Here is a 22,619-nt window from a genome sequence, read left to right as displayed (position 1 = left end):
TATAGTTTCAAGAAGAGAAGTTGGTTCTAATTTCGATTGATATAGTTGCAGGATGATCGGTCTCAAATATGTTCGCTTTTGAACTATTTTGACAACACTCAAGTCTAGTTCTTTGAATAATATTGAGCTAATTGAATACGAATTATAAACTAGCATGGATAGTATGGATAGCATGGACTTAAATGTATATTGAGATTCATTAACATTGATAAAATTAGTCATTGATTAATGATCCATTGATTAAATTCTCCTAAAATCTCTAAACATTATCAGCAACCTCCTGTCATTGTCACCAACAAACCCATGTTATTTAGAATCATTTCCGTCTCACTATCGTCTATGAGACGATTCATAGTCTAAATTGCCTACTGCATATTCTATTTTTCTGTCAGTTGACCGATTTCAAAGACCTTGTTTCAAAGAACTTGTATACCAAATTTCATCCAAATCGGACAATAAATGCGACTGCAACTGCGGTACAAACAAACAGACAAAAGCCGATCGAGTCGAAACTAAGACATCAGCTTCGCTTCGGTCAACAAAAATGAACAGTTAATATTTGATCAGATATTCCGTTATCATCTATATTCGATGAAAGGCAGTGACAAGGCTGTTTTCCTATCTTCCTCCACTGTCATTATAACGAGGACTCCACCATAGTAGTCAAAGCGGTCCAAAAGAGACCAATGCTGATTAACCTTCAACTGAAACTGGCAGATAATGTGAATCTCACTATAGATTGTACTGTATTAGCAGGGAAAAGAGCAGGGATAGTTTATGCAACCCGCATTACAGATTGGCACTTCAGAAGTGAGGTCAATAAATAGCAGTATTTTGATTAACATTGGTGTTGCTATTTATCCTTGTCTATCATTCCACAAAGCAGAAAATGCTATCATTTTCTAGCTCTGCAACGTTGCCAGATGATTATTCAAGAACCTAGAATTATTGACCGAAGCGAAGCTGAGGTCTTAGTTTCGACTCGATCAGCTTTTGTTTGTTTGTACCGCAGTTACAGTCGCAGTTATTGGTTGAGTTCAAAGCCACTAATCGGTGAGTGAACGATGAGATCGGTGAGTGAACGTGGCTCTGAACGATGTACTGTTTTGTCGTTGAACGATGCATAGACTCACATGCAGCGCTAGATTATTTGGAATTGAAATCGGCCATTAAGGGGACAGCCTGGGAGATTATTACATACTAAAGATCTTGAAGATTTTTGTGATCTATAATATTACAAAAAATATATATTTTATAATATATCGTGCTAAAATACCTCAATGGAACCTTTAATTTCAGTAAGAGCTAGCATTGGGAAGGCATAGGTATTGTGCGTTTATACCACTTCAAGGTCTTTGGTCTAACTGATAAGAAAAAAAAAGCGTCATATCTGGTTCGTTCACTGATCAGTTAATCGTACTTTTCCACCGATGGAAAAGAACGTGAATAGAGTAGCTGAACGTAAACATACATGGCTGAATATGAGGTTGTTTACAAATGATGGACTCCATCATAATGTATTTGGGAGCAGAGAAATGCATGATTACATAAATTCAATAACATTTATAATATTTCACAAAGCATTCAAAACTACTCCAATCACCTGTTGGTTTTCCATTTTAATTGATTAATATGAAATAGGTTAAGTTCTAGTTTTGTTTACAAAATATGATCAACAAGGGAAACATCTGTCAGTCACGACTCATGAGCAACCGTTCAGCCACAGAATACACACAAAATGGAAGGTATCAATCTAACCAAGATTTGAGTGCACCAAGACCACGACACATGACTTGTTAGACATGACATCTTGTTAGAAATTAAAACTACTGCTGTATTACAATGCTACACTTTCTTTCAAGATGGCGGATTATGGCGTCAAGATACGATTATGGCGACTTTCCAATCTGTGGTTCATCTGTGATCACTAATCTGTGATCAGGTTTTTTACTAAACGTGAAAAAAACCGATGGAATTGATCAGTGGCTTTGAACTCAACCATTGTCCGTTTTGGATGAAATTTGGTATACTTGTTCTTTGAAATAAGGCGCAGAAACGTATGTGTAACGATTTTTTATAAGACCTCCGGTTTTTTTGTAATTTGAAAAACCGCATACCAACCAACTTCCAGAAAGTTACTTTTTCGTATCTAGCGCCGTTATTTTGCAAGATACAGCAATTTTTAATCTTTTCAAAATAAAAGATAATTGTATTTACAATATTAGAAAATTGGCTCTCATTTTTATAATAGAACTTGTGCCGCTCTAAAATTTGCTGTATTTATTATGTTTTTGTGGAAAACGTCTCACTTGATTGCACAATTTTTTCCCTTTTCAACGCGAAATTTCCCTGTTTCATAGACGAATAGTTTCTGGAAAACTATTAGCTTTTGTTTTTCCTTTTAGTATGATATCGGAAACCGAGTTGTGAGCATTTAACATGCTGCAAAGCATAACAAGCCATAACATTGGAACCACTTTTCATTAATACCATCATTAGCAACATCTTGTCATTGAAACCAACAAACCCATCTTATTTAGAATCATTTTCTGTCTCACTATCGTCTAAATTGCCTACTGCATATTCCATTTTTCCGTCAGTTGACCAATATCTCATGATTAATTATTTAAAAAATTGTAATATAGGTTAATATTGTAAATATGGGGACGATGTGAAGGTACTTCTCCGAAAGAAATTTATAAGTCCGATGTCCCTGGAATGTGGAAACATTGTCAATACCATTTTCAATTGAAAAAATAATAGATGGCATTGCTAAATCTTCACAATATACTGTACTTTCATAATGGCCCTTCTCATAAAGTTGTATTGAAAGTTTGAGAGTTGTATTCATGAGCGAGGTCTACTGTTTACAGAACTACTAGTAATTCATAAACACATTATTCTGCTGAACATCTGTAACAGATTTGAACATTTTTGATCAAGTAGTTCTTGAAAAAGCTGAGAAAACGCAGATTTTGGGCGTATCCTTGGAAATTTTTCTAAATCCGATCTTAGTGCGCCTCTAAAAGACCAACTGAACAAACCAGGACAATTTTGAACATACTAAACATGACAATTTGAACGTAATTGGTTCAGTAGATTTTTAGTCTACATCTGTTACTTATGGAAAGATACATCAAAGCTCCTTGTGTATCTTTTAGGATCCAACACGTTGCATTTGAGAAGATACAAAAAAACATCTGCTTCTTTTGAAAAGATACATTGAAGCTCCTTGTGTATCTTTTCAGAATGAACACTTTGCTTTCGAAAAGATACAAAAGAGCATCTTTTGTTTATGGGAAGATAAATTTTCAAAAATGTTTGATGTTTTTGAACGGGTACTATTGTAGTCGAGTGGCCCTCTGTCGAGACAAAGCTATATGACCCGGATCTTACATCATTACTTCTACACTTCTAGATAATACGTCATTATGTTGTCTTTTTTCTTTAGGGCTACTTTCAATATAGAAAAATAAAAATATAAATCACAGTAGCCTTTCAAATTATTTTATCACAACATGCTTCGAACATTAAATAATCACTTGACCCGTTCTCAAGTGAATTATTGTAGAACATGCACTGAGTCGGTGGAGCAGCGCGTCTCGGCGCGACGTGGCGCGGAGAATCTTCGACCTGGGGCCTGTTCCACAAAGGTACAAGTAGGTTACAAGTCTTGTTGCCAACCATGGTTTTGGAGAACAGCTGATTACAAGCATTTCACAAAAGCAGAATAATTTATTGTAAACTTGTAGTTAAAATGAATTTCTACAAGTTTACAAGTGATTTGCTTGTTACGAACAAGTGTTTCACAAAGATTTTCATTGTAGCCAACAATTTTTGTCGAAATTACTTGTTCGTAACTATGAAATTTCTACCAAAGTGGAAAGCTATGTAAAGGATTTACAAGTGATCATTGAAATGATCTTAAATATTCAATAAATATTTCTAATAATCAAAAATGCCCTATATTCCTCTATAATCCATTATTTTGGAAATATATGCATTAGGAAATTGAATTTAATAAATTTCCAAAATAGCTATTAATGTGTTATCTCATAGGACTGTTATGTGTACTATAGTATATATACACAGTATATATAGTATACATTATATATAGTACATATACTATATATGTACAGAGTACATATATCTCTTTTCTGTAAAGGGCTACTTGTGATATAAAATGGACTTGAAAATGGCATAAATGTCCGAAACATGTTGTGATAAAATATTTCAAAAAAAGGGTGCTGAGATTTTCATTTTCTTTATATTTAGAGTACATATACTATGTAGGTTACAAATTCAGCAATCAATGAAGTAGACTGTACAAAAAACATTATATTGCTATCAAATATTTTCAAAGTAATTATTGAAAAGTACAAGTAACCTTTTTAAAGGATGAAAAAAGGAAATTATCATGAAAATAGGTTATGTTTACTATTGAAGTACTTGTAGACTTGTAAAATTGTAAACTTGTAAACTTGTAGATCATAATTTTTTGTGAAACGTGAGTACTTGTAAACTTGTAACTACAAGTACTTGTCCGTAACCATGGTTGGTAACAATACTTGTACCTTTGTGAAATAGGCCCCTGGAATAAAGTGTAATAGTATATTTCGCACCTAGGGCCGAAAATGAGACTTTTCCGGCTCGAAATCGGTTTTCAAGTCCGAGGCCGTAGGCCGAGGACTAGAAAAGATTGAGAGCCGGAAAAACATTTTTGCCCATGGTGAGAACGTTATTTTTCGCCACATAGAAAATGAACAATATAAATATGAGAATAATTGTTTATTAGGCACTTTCGAAATTAAAACAGGAAGGTCATAGCTCTAGCAAGTCTGAGGTAATCTGAAAATTAGGAAATTGTCCAAGTATTTTTATTTTTTATTCTGATTTGTCTAAATAACCTAAAAGATTATGTTTAATTATGTAAGAGGTTGAGTTTATACTTTTCATTCTTCCAAATGACAATAAGATGATATTATTATAAATGTTTTGATTCTTGAATAATAAACACAAATAATGAAGTTTTTTGATCAGCTGTTTTAGCACACTTGAAATTTGGCCAATCTGAATGTCAACGTCAACAATGCTTGTTGTCATTGACTTCGGAAATTTAGGTTAGAAGTTCTATCCTACTCTGAAAATTTGAATAGTTTATAATATATATCTTATCTGTATTTTATTCATCCAAATAAAATGATGGTATCTTATTGCAGAATACTTATTCAATTCTAGAAGCATAAACTGATTCCGTTTCATAAACCATTTTGTAAACACGTTCACATCAAATCAGAATCAGCTGACTTCAAGGCTATTTTACAGCCCTAGGGCCGTAAAACTTTTACCGGCCTGGTCAGAAAACAATCATTTTCGGCCTCCATATGACGCACGAAAACCAGCTCATTACATCCAAGTGGGGCGAAAAATAATTTTAAAGGGTACTGAGCTACTGAGATTTATATTTCTATTCTATCTATACAATCATTTTGTATACAATATTATGATCATAGATTTGATGAAGTTGTCAATTAGTGTCAGTTTTGTGATTGCAAATATTTTGTCGGTCGTACTCACTTTGCTGATTTGAGTTTTTGCCGTTTTGCATGACAGGTCTGTCGGGAGACAAGTTCCACTTCGACGAGAACGGAGATGGGCCGGCGCGATACAACATCATTCACTTCAAGCAGATTTCTCCAGGGAATTTCCAGTGGGTGAACGTCGGCCAGTACATCAATGGCGAACTGCACTTGGATATGCCGGGTGAGTTATGCATTTCAAATAACCAACAAAATTATTGCTTGATTGTAGATTGAACAATTCTTCTTCTCCACCGCCGCCTTTTTCTTCTTCTTTTTCTTCTTCTTCTTCTTCTTCTTCTTCTTCTTCTTCTTCTTCTCCTTCTTCTTCTTCTTTTCTTCTTCTTTTCTTCTTCTTCTTCTTCTCCTTCTTCTTCTTCTTCTTTTCTTCTTCTTTTCCTCCTCCTTCTTCACCTCCTCTCTTGCTTCTTTCTCTTTATCCTTTTCCACCCGTCTACTCCCTCTTCTTCTTCTTGTTCTTGTTCTTCTTCTTCTTCTTCTTCTTCTTCTTCTTCTTCTTCTCTTCTTCTTCTTCTTCTTCTACTACTTCTTCTTCTTCTCCTTCTTCTTCTTCTCCTTCTTCACCTCCCTTCTTTCTCTATTTTTCTTCTTATCTTTTAATAATTATTGTTTCTACTTCTACACAAACTCTCTCCTCATATATCCATTTTCTTCTTCTTCTTCCTTAATCATTTCCATAATTTTTTTCTACTTCTTCTTCTTCTTCATCTTCCTTGCTTCTCCTTCTTCTATTTGCTCTCTGGTCGCTCTTTTCGTCACCAGGCCCTAAAAGAGCTGCAGAATATACTTTATTCCACACATTGTTTCTAACTACAGTTGTTAATATTACATTCAACGAAAGATTAACAAGAAGTAAATCTCACCTGACCTAAATTCATTCAGTGTAATTATTCTGCATGCAATTCTTTTTGGAAATCCAAGCACAGCTGCAACACTAATTGGTTAAATACGGGATTTGGTGGTTGGTGCATGACCTACGACAATTACTGTACTTAGAAAATGCACCTGACCATAAATTTCACAGTTTACAGATTTCTGATAAAGTAAACTTATTGGTGCAATATAATATGGGACCGTTGCAGATCTTGGAGATGATAACGGTTGTATAATTTATGACTGCTGAGCTGACTAGTTTATAGAATGAATATTACCTTGATTTACCCATGGTTAAAGTGTAGATAGGTGATTATAGATAATGAACTATTTGATGGTTGTTTTATGTTAATGAGCATATTTATGAGTAAAATAATATTGAGTTACTGGTTAAGCATACATAATAGAAACATAAATCCTAACTTCAAAATGAATATTTTGAGTTACTTAAATGAATATAATGAGGGTTGTTCCATGTTAATGAGTATATTTATGAGCTTACACAATTAAGTTACTGGTTCAAGCATACATGATAGAAACATGAATCCCAACTTGAAAATACATATTATACATAGCTCAGCACTTTAGGTAGAGATTTAAATAGTCCTAATCGCTTGCATGAGATAAGCTTCGTGCTATCTGTTATCCCGTTGTAAATTTCACAGTTTCAGATTTCTGATGATGTTAAGCTATTACTGGCTTCAATATTGGCCAGCTACACTGACTTTTATAGGTTTTGTATTTATTTATTGATTTATTCATTATTTATTTATCCACAAAGGCAACTCTCCACAAGTATTTTAAGCTCAGGGTATGTCAATACAGAGATAATGAATAGCTGAAATGAAACTTGCGGATGAGTAGCTGATATAAAATGAGGAAGAAATTGAATACAGTGGATGATAATACGGTGCAAATGTTTCTATTTGTGATGATTTCATGGATGGATCAGTACAGAGATAATGAATAGCTAAAATGAAACTTGAAAATGAGTAGCTGATATAAAATGAGGAAGAAATGAAACTTTAATTACCTATTGAATCTATAGTAAGAACGTACTTGTTGTAAAAGTATATTGTGGTAGATATCCATATAATTAATTCTATTTTTTCCCTAGTTAATTTTATTTCATTTTCTTGTAATAAGTGTTGATTTATTAACCTTGGTTTGTTGCATTGTTAAATTATGGCAATAATTATAATAATAATAGCTCTAAGGGTGATGCCCACATAAGCTCTTAAACTTATGCATGGGTAATGAGTGAGAGAGATTATGATGATAAAGATGACGACTACTTTTAGGTAGTAGGGACCGACAGCTCATCGTCTCCTCCGAAAGACGGGGTGGCCGTATCTATGCGATTGTGCTGTGGTCAAAAGCTTTTGCCCCGGTCGAGATTCGAACTCGGGTTTTCTTGATAATAATAATAATAATATCGAGTGACCTGGCTGGCTCAGGTCTGGTGTCAGAGTTTTCAGGTCGCAACTGATCCATTTTAGGGCCTCTGACATCTCCTAACGACTTCTTTTTAGGCAGCCGGGACCGGAGGCTTAACGTGTCCATCCGAAACACGGATTATAAGACTTTTTTTTCTTGATATAATAATGGCGAGTTATCACTTATTCCAACGAGCCACCAGAATGAAAACGTCTTGATATTGTCAAGACCACATATTTATTAAAACAATATTTGAGATACCAATTTCAGTTGATACATTATTATCAATATCTAGTGAACTAAGAGCATTGATAAAATTCACACTATGAACAGAGAAGTTGTGGGATTTTTCCAAGGTGAAATGAAAGAGATGTTGTCAGTTTAATTTGTCAGTTATCAATCCATATGGTGAATAATTTCAGTTCCACATAATATAAATAAAGAAATGAGATTATTTTCCATCTTCTTCTTTAGCTTCAATCATTCGATTGGAAGGCAGCTTTTCATCGTTTTATTATTTATTCATTCATTTATTTATTCATTCATTTATTTATTTATTTACTCAGAATACTGAGTTTTCTGTCCAGAGCTGTATTTCTAGCTGGATGTAGCTCTTGATCCCTAGATATTTGCTAACTTGCTTCAGATATTGTAGCCGAGGTCTTCCACGAGCACTTTGTCCAATTGCTATACCTTCTAGTATTCTTAACGTAAATTCGTTGTGTCTAAATACATGGCCAAGACAAGACTGCAGTCTGTCCTTTAAAATACGCAAAAGAGATCGCTTTTCCTCAACCCTTTGAAATATTTCCTCATATTATTTTCCATACAAATTGAAAATAATTCCATATAAACCCCATACAATTGTGGAACTGATAACATCATTTCACCTGACATCGATGAATAATTTGTTATTTAAATTGTAGCCTTCCTCGCTATTCCTTGGTTTTCATCATCTTTAATTTATAAATTTAGAGTTATTTATAATTTAGTTTTCCACTTTTTTTATCCCTTCTTAATGCATGGTAATTTATAGATTCATCATTGAAAATTATTTTAATGTAGTTTAGATCTCTAATAAAAATTGAGATCTCTCTTTATAATTATAGATGTAACGCATATTATCGTTATGATAACTCGAGCTTACGCACATGCCTTTGTTGCCTATGTAAGCTCTTTCCTATCTGATACAAGAATAAAATTGTGATAGCTCAAGAGTTTTATTGTTTAGTATAGTTCTATATTCTGTTGTTTGATTTTAGTAAGTATATTATATCGTTTCTTGAATTGTATGAACTTTATTGCTTAAGATTCTATGTAACTGCTTTGAATTGTATTCAGAAGGAAGAAATAAATTGAATTGAATTGAATTGACAGCATTAAACTGAGCATTAAGCAAAGAAATATAAAGTGTGAGTGAAGCTCGACCAATGAAGGTTGAGCTCTACTGTCATTGGCCGAGACAAGACACGCCCAATTGAAAACATAGTCATGTGAACCGTTTAACAATAACAAATGAAAAGAACTTGTGTTTTTGGAAATAATCGTATTTATTGAAAACAATACAAAAGTAAAAACAGGCTATTGACCAGAACTTCTTCCATTTACACACTTTTATCTACGTATTTCACACGACATGCAGTCAAAAATTCAAGTGAATAATTAAATTCTCTCACTCACTGACTGTAGTACTTTCGACAGTCTATTAAAAATGATCTCGAGACGGTCGAAAATACTACAGTCACAGACTAGAAGAATTTGATTATATACTTGAATATTTAACTGCATGACGTGTGGAATACACCGCTGAAGAATTATTGAAAGCCAAGATTCGAGAAGCGATTTCAGTAATTCCAGTTGTAATGTTACGTCAAACCATGGACAATGTGACGGAAAGACTACATGGATGTTCACATAGAAAAGGAACACACCTGCAAGATGTCATCTACAAAAATAAATGTTACGATATTTATTCTAAAATGGCATTATTTTTACTATCAAATGATGTGAAAAACTTCATTTAAAGATTTGTTTTTCTTGAAATTATTCAACTTTCAAAATATCCCGTTCCTCTGAAACATCCTGCACAAAAGTGTGTAAATACATTGCAGCTCGCAATAAATCGAGAATCCATCATTTAAAGAATCATTTTATTAAATACATCACAAAGGCGATGTAAATTTGTTGTTTATAATGTTTAATCGAAGAGACCGAAGCCATTATCGTAGTCAAACTCATTCTCTTTCTCCTCCTTCTTCTTCTCTTCCTCCTTCTCATCCTTGGAGGCGGGGGCGACGCCTCCAGCATCATCTTTCTAATATTTCTTTATTTTGTCTCAAACCACGTATTTTATTATCATTAATATCAGCAAATATTTATCAGCTAAAACATGTTATTTTAGAAATTATATTTGTTGTTGGTTATCCATCTTGTTTTCACTATTATTATTACTAGTATTAAATTTTGTAAAACTTCAAAGTGAAAAACACTCACATTCTTTGATGTGGCGACGTCCGTTTCGTGCTAGCCAAACAGTAATTATCTGTATGAGAGTAGAGAAAAAGTAGACTGTTCCTTCTATCTGATGATAATTATTTACGTATTTTTTGCAGCGATTCAATTTAAACTGGGCGAACCAATGCTACCTGAATCGGTATGCAGCCTGCCTTGTGAGGTGGGGCAGGCCAAGACCTATGTGGAGGGAGAAAGCTGTTGCTGGCATTGCTTGAATTGCTCACAATATCAGGTAAATCATTCAAATATAAATAAATTATATTTCAAGAACTTTTATTTTTCTCAACATGGGTTGAAGTTACCATGATTTCTTGGCTGTAGCATATAATAACCTATCTATCTCCACTCTATGGTAATACTTATGTGTTTACTCCAATTTCAAGAACTATTTTCTCAATATGGGTTGAAGCTACTATGATTTATTAGCTGTAGCATAGAATAACCTATCTATATCTTCTCCATGGTAACTTATGAGTTTACTCCTATAGTATCGTATACGTTATAGTAACTTTATAGTTATTTTATAGTTACTTTATAATTACTTTATAGTATCATATCAGTTATGATAATAAGTATCAGAAATATTCATGGGTCCAAACTCCAGAAAAAGCTTAACACTGTGCTGTGTGAGACAGAGTTTTTAAAAGAAAAATTGGAAATTCATGGGTCCAAAGTCCAAAAAAACGCTCATAAGAGCCAGGCCATATTAAACGTTTTTTCACGCGCCAACCAATCGAAGAGCTTCCTGTCCTGCATAAATTTCCTTTAAAACGCCTGGGAAAACGCCTAATATGATCTGACCCTCACTGTGCTGAGCAAGGGAAAGGGAAATAGTTTCCAACTCATGGGTCCAAAGTTCAAAAACGCTCAGATCTTTTCAATCTCGCACAAAGTTCAAATCTTTTAGAGAGATTGATTGATTGAGTACTTTATTTATGTAGATTACAATATATACTTGCTTAACACTTATATACAATAGCTTACAATAAAGCAAAATTCGATTAATTTACATAATATAGACTAAGAAAGTAATTTTTGAACTGCATATGATATGAAAAAAGCAATTTGGAATAACTATAGGTATACTATTGTTACGTGGACCTCACCATAATTTATTTTTTATCAATGTTTGTTTCCATAACTAACTGCTTGTTATATAACTTTTGAACAACCTAATTACGACATAGCATCAGTATTTATAATAAAAGCTATTAACTTCTACTCATATTTGAGAGTTTTTCGGACACTAGGCCCTTCATTTATTTATTTTACTCGTACGAATCATCTTCATTTCCAATATACAGGGTGTCCCAGTTAAGGTGTAAACCCCGGCTATCAAGATTATACTGCAATTTGCACAAACATGTTCAGTAAAAATTTCTCCTATCGACCTTCGTTTTCGAGATATATCGATTTTTCATATTTTTAAAGTGGGCGTACTTCAGTCATAAATCGTCAATATCTCAAGAACCATTGTTTTAAACTGATTTTGAGGACATCGTTGAAAAGAGGACAAATTTCACATTGATTCCATGTATAAAACATGCCAAAGTCGATTATTGAGAAGTATTTTTTAGCGGTCAAAGTTGAAAAAGGATGATTTTCGAAGTTTTCTTGAAAACTTCAGACACATTTTTCCTCGATTTTTTTGCCAGGGTACGAATAATTTTTATAGCGCAAAAACTCCCTTTTTTGATTATCTTTCGAATGAGACCAAATACAGTGTCTAGCTCAAATCCTCGAATCAGTATTTCAGTTTAAATTCGATTTTTTTAATTAAAAACGAGACTTATCTTGTTTGAGTGTGAATAATATTGTCTACAATTTGATAGCTTTGTGTCGAGTGATTGAGGGCGTAAAAATACTTTTTCTATGAATTTGGCTGAGAAATTCAATGAAACTGGTTAAGTTCGTATCTGCAATTGTTATTGAGATACCAGTTGAAAATCGTTCAAAGTTGAGTTAACATCTAAACTTTCAAACAGTTTTTTCTTGAATTTTTTTCACAGTAACAATATTATTTTTCCAATAATGAAAAAGCTTTGCCATTTTATAAACTATCGAATGAGTATAAATTTTCCAGGAAAATTTCAAAACTAGAGTGTTAAAAAATGAAAATTTTCAGAAGAGCACCTCAGAAACAGCTTTCTTGGTGATTCCTAGCAAAACATGTGTTAAGTCTGTGACAAAGTTCATCCTCTAATGAATATTTTCTATCCACTATAATGCATCAAATCAAATCCATTTATTTCCATAAAAAATACCTGAGTATAATAATTATCATGTCATGTAGTATTCCTGTGCCTAATGATAGGCCTACCTGTTTTGTGTTAATTGATTAACATCAATTGGAAGTATTGTGGATATAGTCCATATGAATAATCATTGTCCATTGATAAATATAATTGATATACTTTATTCAACGAAATTCAAAATATCCTCCATTATTCTCTCTGCACCTTCTACTACGTTGCAAGATACTCCCACTTGCCCGTCTGACTTCGTTGGGCCTCGTTCTGACGTCATCGAATGCTAATTGGAAACTGGACTATTGATGGAAAGACATTCATTTCACAAGAAGTTTGTTTCACTTAAATCTGGCAGTGTTCGTTGTGTACAACCCATTGACAAGAACATGTTTCAGTTAAGTTCGTTTCACTTGAATCTGTCAGTAGATTACCTCTCTCTCACACACATATCTCTCTCTCTACTATTAATCATCAAATAGACTATGACTAAATGTAATTGAGCATGACTAAATGTAATTAGCCATGACTATATTAACTAGAGCATAACAAGAGAGAGAGAGTATCATCTTCCTCTCCTTCTTCTTCTCCTTCTTCTTCTCCTTCTTCTTCTCCTTCTTCTTCTCCTTCTTCTTCTCCTTCTTCTTCCTCTTCTTCTAGAGAGAGAGAGAGGTTCTTCTAAGGGGGCGGGGGAGGTGCCGCAGGAGCGGGGGAGGTGCGGGGAAGGTAGGATGGGTGCGGGGGGAGGGGGGAGGGGGGGTAAAGTCGCAAAAAAGCTTCCTAAAACCGGCGTTACCCGTCTACTATCAACTTTGGGGATGGCTAGGGGGGAAAGCTCCAAGGGATTTTTTTTGGGAGAATGACCCTCTGGGAGGTTTCTATCGATGGTAAGAGATTTAGCTTTTATCTCATTTTCGGAACGAAGTTTTTATTGACTGGGCTAATTAGCTCTGCAATATGAAATATTCTGTAATGAGGTCCACGTTACGTTATAATGGCAGTTGAGAGATATAGGAGAACAGCTTTGCTGATTCTCTGCCTTACCACTGCCTTCTAGCTGATACCTGTATATCTGATTAACTGTTCATTCTTGTTAAAAATATAATCAACTATATTGTATGCGTTAAGGAAATATATTTTCCAATGATAAATTCTCATAATTTGGATAAAAGTTTTACATGATTAACAACTATCTGGCAGCCTTGCAGAGATAGATAAGAATAGTGCTATCTGCATTGGCAAATGATAGACAAGATTAGCAAATCCAAAATTATCAAATATTGCTATTATAACGTGGACCTCCCTATAGTTTATTTTTCATCAATGTTTGATTCCATTACGAACTGCTTGTTAAATAATCACTTTTGAACAATAAATTACGACATAGCAGTCAGGTATTTATAAATAAAAGCTATTAACTTCTACTCACATTTGTGGAGCGCTTTCGGACAATAGGCCCTCCATTTATTTATTTTAATCGTACGAATCATCTTCATTTCCAATATAAAATGATATCCTTCATTTTCTTAATTTAATATTTGGCAGTAATAATAGTTGGGAGGTCATAGAACGAGGAGATCATAGAGGGGTATGCATTTATTCACCAGCATGCTTGGTGGGAAACTATTATCCCAGTGGTATATTTGATTGCATGTATCCTTGCACAGCCTATGTCTCTAATTGTTGTCGATTTCCCACAGATCCGTGACCCTGAGGACGAAACGCTGTGTCGGGTGTGTCCATACGGCACCGTGCCTGACACCTCACACCAGACCTGTCTCGATCTGCCTGAAGACTTCCTCCGGTAAGAGCATTATTGTAAAAACTTTTTGCATCAATCGATTTTCAGAATATAGTGAGTTGTCTCTCTATTGCACTCCCATTCTTCTAAATATAAATCTCAGTACCCTTTTAAATTATTTTGTTGGAACATGATTAATGTCATGTCCACCTCTAATACAAGGCCCCGGCCTACGATATTGCAACGTCGCAGTGTAGGCCTAGAATCCAATACATGATTGGTGAAGAAGATCAGCTGGTATTTTCAAAAATCTTTTTCACCAATCATGTATTAGATTCTAGGCCTACACTGCGACGTTGCAATATCGTAGGCCGGGGCCTTGTATTAGAGGTGGCCATGACATTAAACATGTTGTTACAAAATAATTTAAAAGGGTACTGAGATTTAGATTTTTATTTATATTAAAAGTAGCCCTTAAGAAAAAAGACAATAAAATGATCCCATTTTTCTATTTAAAAGTTTTGGATTAATTTAAATATGTTAATTTGGTAATAATATTTGTTCAGTAATACACTATTCATAGAAACTATCTGGGAAAAACAACAGGTCAAACTATTTTTTCTAATATGATTATTAAGATAAAAATGTTCTGGACCTCAGACAAAAATCTGAACCACAGCCTCAAATTTGTGACCGAGCCAAAACGTGAGTTATTTCACACTGAATCTGGAATCTGGACCACACTATTTCTAAAGGTGCATACAGACTTTCGCTCTGCTCCGCAACCGAACGTCACTCGAGCAGAGCGATTGATGATCGACCGGGAGCAAGAGTGGATCGACCGGGGAACGCGAGAAGAGCTAACATCTCCCGTAACGTTCATGATCGGAGCGACTGCGGAGCGGGGGCGGAGCGATTGCGGAGCGATGGAGGAACGAGGGCGGAGCGTGCGCGGAGCGGGTTGGAGGCGCGTATATCTCTACGCACCTTTAGAATCTGGATCATAGTCTTAAATCTGTGACTGGACCAAAACACTTTCTATAGTCGGGTCCACGTTATAATTGCAGTGGAGAAAGATAGGAGAACAACGTTTCCAAGCCTCTGTCTTGTCAATGCCTTCTATGGACGGTAGCTGATTCAGGTTTATTGATGTAATATTAACGATTCATTCTTGTTTAAAATAATCGATTTTATTTTATTAGGCAAGAAATTATATTTTTCAATAATGTCATAATAAAGATGAAATAATTTGAGAATCAATTATTAATTCTACATTGTTAGAAGATGTTCTGACAACAGATCAAAGCGAGAAAGAGATAGCGCTATCCGGTTTGTTGAATGATAGACAGGGATAGCAATACCATTGCTAATCAAACAATACCATTATAACGTGGATCTCACTGTAGTTAGACTCAAGTGTTCTATAGTTATTATTCTTTAAATTCATTGTTTTATCACATTCTATATGAATTTTCAATTCTACATTGTTAAAAGACGATCTGGCATCAGATCGAAAGCGAGAAAGAGATAGCGCTATTAGGTTTATTGAATAACAGACAAGGATAGCAATACAAACACTAATCAAACACTGCCATTATAACGTGAACCTCACTATAGTAGACATAGGAATCCATAATCGCAGATCGATCTCTGTCTGGCCGGGTCATAAGTGATGGAAAGTGAATCTAATTTTGATTTACAATTTCGATGTTTTATAATTGTATTTGTGTTGTCGGCAGGGCGGAGAGCGGGTGGGCTATCGGCGCCATGTCTTTGTCAGCTTCAGGCGTGCTGGTCACCCTGTTCGTGATTGGCGTTTTCCTGCGGCATAACGACACGCCGGTCGTGAAGGCGTCGGGACGCGAACTCAGCTATGTCTTGCTGACTGGAATTCTGCTCTGCTATCTCATCACGTTCGTGTTCGTGCTCAAGCCTAGCGATATCGTGTGTGGGGTACAGAGGTCAGTCATATAAGCAATAGCTAAAGCTAAGTACATTTTTTTCTTCCACCTCCTGTTTAAAGTGCTTACTTTACTCCCTGGAACACAAAAGTGTTAATTTTTCGCTCTCGGGAGGAAAAAACAGGAAAACTCCCTAGAGCGTAAAAGTAACTCTATTCAAATAACATGGGAAGCATCTCTATTTCAAAAATGTACATGTGAAATAGGTTAGAAGGTCTAAGCTCAGATGAGGAAGCATATAGAGTGATCATTAAATCAACTAAATTCAATACCTCAACCATACATTTGATCAATATATGAAATTTATGTTTGTATGCTAAAATTATTACAAACTTCATATCACTATACTAAAAAGTTGTATATTTTTTATATTCCATGTTATTCAAAATACCAGCCAACGAATATTCCTCATTAACAGATAAATAAGTGGGTGATACAAAAATTTTTCTTCGACATCAGTCAAATATTATAATTACTAGTAATTTATTGTTAACTTCGATTTTTTGTAGCTTTGATTATTAGTAAATGAATTTTTATATTGTCTAAACAGCTGATACTCTCACTCAGCGGTCAGGGTTTTGCCCTTGCTGGGTGGTGCCATATAATTTTAATTTATTTGTAAAATAGCATAATATTATAATCTAGAATATTTCTTTTGTAAGTTTTTTTAATTTGTATTTGTTTTTATGGGCAATAAAGATGTTTAAAAAAAATTGAAACGGGAACTTCATCATAGTTGTAGTTGTGGCGGCCATTGTTGTTACAACTTTTGCCGACTGATAGCGCCTAGCGCTGTCGGTGGAGAACTGTGATTACAAGCCAGCCCAGCTGTTTACGTTTTAGATTATGTTGTAACACATTGTTTGGTCACGTACGTTATTAAAAATTATTTTATTTACAGTTTTTATAAAAATGTAGGTGGAGGAAAAATGTTGTGTATATCACGAGTGAAAAATGTTTTTTCTCAATCAAGAAAATTGTTGCCCTCGGCTTCGCCTCGGGCTTCAAGCTTTTCCCTCAGGGAGAAAAACAGCACATTTCACTCTAAATATACAAATAATTACTATTTCAATTTCTTGTGTCAAGTCCCACTTTTCAGTTATTGTTGTTCACAAGTAAATTGTGCGCTCTAACTTCTGGTGATTGATAAATATTTGGGCAGTATCGTTTCTGCGTTTGGAGATCAACATGAGTTTTGTCTTTCTTCTGTTGATAAAACGCCCATATTCGATACTTACTGCTTCTAATAATTATTATCCCTGGATAATACTAATTAACGAATTAATTATCTGATCAATAATTAAATATCGGGGCACTGAGCTTTGCTCGTTATTTTTATTTATAAACAGAACACAATTCTCTAAAATGATCGTGTTCATATTTCACAGCTGGCTATATGTCATCTTATGAATTTCGGGGATGCGATATTTTGAATTTTCACATACTCACTCCCTCACTTACTTTTTCACTATCCACAGCTGTTTCAGCCAAGGATTAATTATCCTTTTAATGTCGTTCAGCGAGTTTTCTCAAGGATGAGACCTAGTGCAATCGAATTTTTATATCATAAACCTACTATGATCCAAATTTCGTGAAAATCTTTAGAGCCATTTTGGAGATCCATTGAACATAAATAACTAGATATAAAAATATATAGAAATATACAGAAATTGCTCGCTTAATATAATAGGATGAACTAATTGATATACTAATTAATTATCCAGAACTATACCAATTTCGTCTTTCTACTGTTGATATGAGTAATATATTTTATACTTATTGCTAATACCCGTCAAATATAGAATTACAGAGGTTCTACTGTTCTTTGTATGAAATAAGTTGAGATTTGGCCCTCCATCCAAAGAAATGACATCTTTGCCAATTTGTGTAAGTTGCAGCTTTCTCAAATTTCTAATTTCACCACATTAGAATATTATTCCCGATATTCGAGTAACAGGCACTGAAAATGTTTCAGGGTTGAGTGATGAGATGGGACTTTAGTGAAGTTCATTTAGACTAATTCCACTGTTTCTGATAATTTTTATAATTTTGCAGGTTCGGAGCAGGCTTCTGTTTCACAGTGGTCTATGCAGCCCTTCTCACCAAAACCAACCGGATATCGCGAATTTTCAACGCGGGGAAAAGGACTGCGAAGAGGCCCAATTTCATCACTCCCAAGTCACAGCTCATCATTTGTTCAGTAATGGTGTCTGTTCAGGTGAAACTCTTTCTTTCAATGTTCTCAATCATATTACATTTTCATCTGCTGATAATATAATACTTATTATATTTCCAAGTTCTGTTTCTATGCAGAGTCATCGACTGATAGCTGAAATATTGTAGCTTAAAGCTGAATTTGCAGACAACATTGACAGTGAAGAGTGAATAGTAAAAGAATATAATTCCCATAAGTTCTAATAGTATTATTCATACTCAATCGGCTGAGTGGAAATGATCTAATTCGAACTCGTGAGAATTATATTTTATGTATAGTAGCACTGCATAGCGTCCAGTTGTACGATTATACAATTAAATTAAACCGCAGTGAAATGATGTCATCCATCCGACATGAAGGAATGGTCGAATCTCATTAGAATGCAATGAAGTAATTTAACTGTGGTTGAATTTGTTTCAAGGTGCAACTGCAATCTTTTAATTTACTTCTTTCTTTATTAGTCAGCCAATGAAGTCTCGAGGATTTAAAGGAAAAATAAGACAAAAATAACAAAATATAGTGAGATGCACGTTAAAATAAAAGTGGAAAAGATAGAAGAACAACGTTGCCGATTCTCCGCCTTGTCACTGCCTTTTATATAATATACTAGCCGTCAGACTCGCTTTGCTCGCCATATCCGTCTAGCCAGGGGGCTCTGCCCCCTGGATTGGGACTGGATCGTTCAAAAATGAGATCAGCGGGCTCGCTTCGCTCACCTGCATAATGTAAACATTTTCTGTCTATTACTTGATGAAAGAACTGAGAAAACGCAAAAAAACGTTAATTTTGAGCGTATCTTTGGCGTTATTTCAAATTCCTTCTAACACACTATTACAACCTAGCTGAGTTTCTGTACTAAATTTGAACATTTTCTGTTCATTTGTTCTCGATAAAGCGGAGAAAACGCTGAAAAACGCTGGAAAAACGCAGATTTTGGGCGTATCTTTAGAAATTTTTCCAAATCAGTTCTTAGTGCGTCTCTAAAGGGCCAACTGAACATTCCTACCAAATTTGAACGTTTTTGGTCCGGTAGATTTTTAGTTCTGTGAGTGAGTGAGTGAGTCAGTAAGTCAGTGAGTGAGTGCCATTTCGCTTTTATATATATATATATATATATATATATATATATATATATATATATATATATGTTACATACGGTACCGGTATATCTGATGGAATATTAAATGTTCATTTATTTATATTTTCAATTATGGAATAATACAATTTCATAATAATTGAGGTAGAATATTTTGTTAATGATTATATTTCTAGATTGTTAAAAACGATCTGGCAAAGTTGCGAAGGTGGAAAAGGATAGTTCTATCTGCTCTGTCTAATAATAGACAAGGATAGCAACACCAATATTAATAAAAAATACTGCCATTATAACGTAGACCTCACTGTGGAAAGATGATACGAGATGATACAAAGATGATGGACAAGGATAGCAACACCAATGTTAATCAGATACTGCCATTACAACGTGGACCTCACTATAGAAAGATGATACAAAGATGCTACAAGGATGTTAGACAAGGATAGCAACACCAATGTTAATCATATACTGCCATTATACCGTGGGCAAACTATATGTTAATACTACACATGTATGCAACTCCTTAGCTGTATAATTATTCCTCATTGTACTTACCCTAATTACTCCAATGCAATTTTGCAGTTGATCATCAACGCCGTATGGATGCTACTGTCGCCTCCCAAGGCCATTCACCACTACCCCACACGTGACGACAACATGCTCATATGCTCATCATATGTGGATGCGTCATATATGATTGCATTCGGGTATCCCATTGTGCTAATCATAGTGTGCACTGTCTATGCCGTTCTCACCAGGAATATACCAGAGGCTTTCAATGAGTCTAAGCATATAGGTAAGACTTGCGGAAGTGCTACTTAATTATAATTAGATTAGAAGTGAATTTAATTGTAATTAGATTGTTTAAATAGAGTGGGTGGAATTAGTTTAGAATTGTAGGGAGCTCCTGCAGTCTCTCATTTATCTTCATCCATTCCCTTGTAACGATATATACTGGTTAAGGTTGATCGACCGTCTCCCGTTTATATAATAATTACTATCAATTATTTATATTCGAATACCCTTTTTTTTATTGAGAGCAACTAGTTAAACGTACGGAAATAATCAATCAAACATACCAAATTAATTTACTCGATTCTCACTATATACCTGGTGTGACGAAGGATTATTCAAAATTTAAAAACAGTAGTGGTAGTCAGTTGTATAATTTACAAAAAACAGAAAAAATATTAAAGAGCAATACAAAAACTATTGAGAAGAATATTCCCCAGAATTCAAACTTTAAAATATTAATAACGGTTTAAAGATTTTACAAAATTAATAAACTTTAGAAATTAATAAATATTAAATTCTACAAATACCTGTATGTACATATCGCAGAAGTGAGGGGCCCCAAACACTTGTATTTATTTTAGATTATCGATGTATTTATTTGAAACTTTTCACACTCATATAATTTTCACGTATTATTTCATTTCGCGCACAAATTAACTTCCCCCAGAAATCCCTATCTTCTTCTGATTTTGGGCTGGATCTGCTGGATTACTAATCCTTTTTTTGTAATTTGCTCGTAATCCAGGTGGCGAATGGTAGGCGACTTGAAACGGAGCTCTCATGTGAATTTGAAGCTATAGTAACCAGGAAGGCAATTGATCTAAAGTTGAAGTCTGGATGGCCTGTAGTTGAAATTCTGGTAGTGGTAAAGCTGGGACCGCTGTTAGGATAAAACAATATAAACCAACTTAGTTTACTCATAATATTACTAATTATCCTGTTCGCTGATGAACAGAAAACTCAAAAAAGGATTCGATAGTAACAATTTAAAACATAAGTCATAAAATAAGATTAATGGAAATTACATTATTCAGACCTAAAATCCATCAATGCAAGTTCAAAAGAAATAATTCCAATATTACCAAAAACATTAGATTCCAACAAAGTAGGATTTAATAATTTGAATTATAATTTATGTTGATAGAAACTTGAGTAACTTAAATCGTCCCATTATATTTTGAAAATTCTAACATTATATACTCAATATGATACAAAAAATATAATTTAAACAATATAAAGAAATACAATAAATCTAATTACCTTTTTAAAGCGGATTTGGTCGCAAATTTGAAGATTTTACATTTCTGTTTTACTAATGACTGTGATATTTTAACATATGAAGAAAACTAAAAAAGGAGGAAACTTTCACAGACTCACTACCATTTTCATTTAGTAATTAATTAAGATATTTACTTTTTACATTTTTAAAGAAAAAGGAGAAAATTTTCCCTAAAAAAAAAACTAATTCCACCGAATACGTCTGTATCGTACCATGATTCAGGACAGAATAAATGAGCAAAGCAGAGGCACGATAATCTTGGTCAGAAGGCCTACGTAACTGACAATATTCTGCGAGAATAAAATCGAAGAGGAAGGGAGAAAGTGAAAGAGAAATGCTATTGAAAATTCATTATAAAGGACAAGGACAGAAAAAGGAGAACGCACAAAGGCTACTATCAAACAGAAAATGCAAGTAAAATAAAGAATATCTTCAAAACTGACAAACAAGCTCTGTCTCATTCTAACTTATAATAAAATTAGAGTGAGGTAGTTGTTTGTTGGAAATAATTCCTGAATAACAAGATAAATTACTAGATATTAGTTATGCATGTAACATTTTGTTACACCCTTTGATTGAAGAATGACTTGTATTCTGGAGAGAAGATGAATTTCAATCAATCAATCAAGTTCTATTGAACAAAATATTTACATTGGAGGTCCCACTAAACCCGAAGGTTTTTCAGTAGGTTCCTATATGAGTATACATAATAAATCATATAGAATCGTACAATACAAAAAAAAGTAACGTTGACAAATTTGATAAGAGGGAGAGAAATAGTTATTTGTATATCTAGAGTGAAATGTACTGTTTTTTTTCTCCCTGAGGGAAAAGTTTGAAGCCCGAGGTGAAGCCGAGATTT

General features: G+C 34.2%; 1 protein-coding gene across 1 annotated transcript in view; it reads left to right on the top strand.

Annotated features, from left to right (window-relative positions):
* The window catches only part of LOC111055390 (metabotropic glutamate receptor 2), a gene marked incomplete in the record, with an annotated part of 483,092 nt that overhangs the window by 450,225 nt on the left and 10,248 nt on the right, over positions 1-22,619 (top strand). The window contains 6 exon segments of the mRNA XM_039427649.1: positions 5,614-5,763; positions 10,523-10,656; positions 14,371-14,474; positions 16,151-16,372; positions 18,428-18,590; positions 20,266-20,479. Of these exon segments, the coding sequence (XP_039283583.1) occupies positions 5,614-5,763; positions 10,523-10,656; positions 14,371-14,474; positions 16,151-16,372; positions 18,428-18,590; positions 20,266-20,479 (987 nt within the window).

The sequence above is a fragment of the Nilaparvata lugens genome, chromosome 5 (assembly GCF_014356525.2).
Source record: "Nilaparvata lugens isolate BPH chromosome 5, ASM1435652v1, whole genome shotgun sequence".
In the NCBI taxonomy this organism is placed as follows: Eukaryota; Metazoa; Arthropoda; class Insecta; order Hemiptera; family Delphacidae; genus Nilaparvata; species Nilaparvata lugens.
The sequence above is the reverse complement of the archived record's forward strand: the minus strand, read 5'-3'. Positions and strand labels throughout refer to the sequence as shown.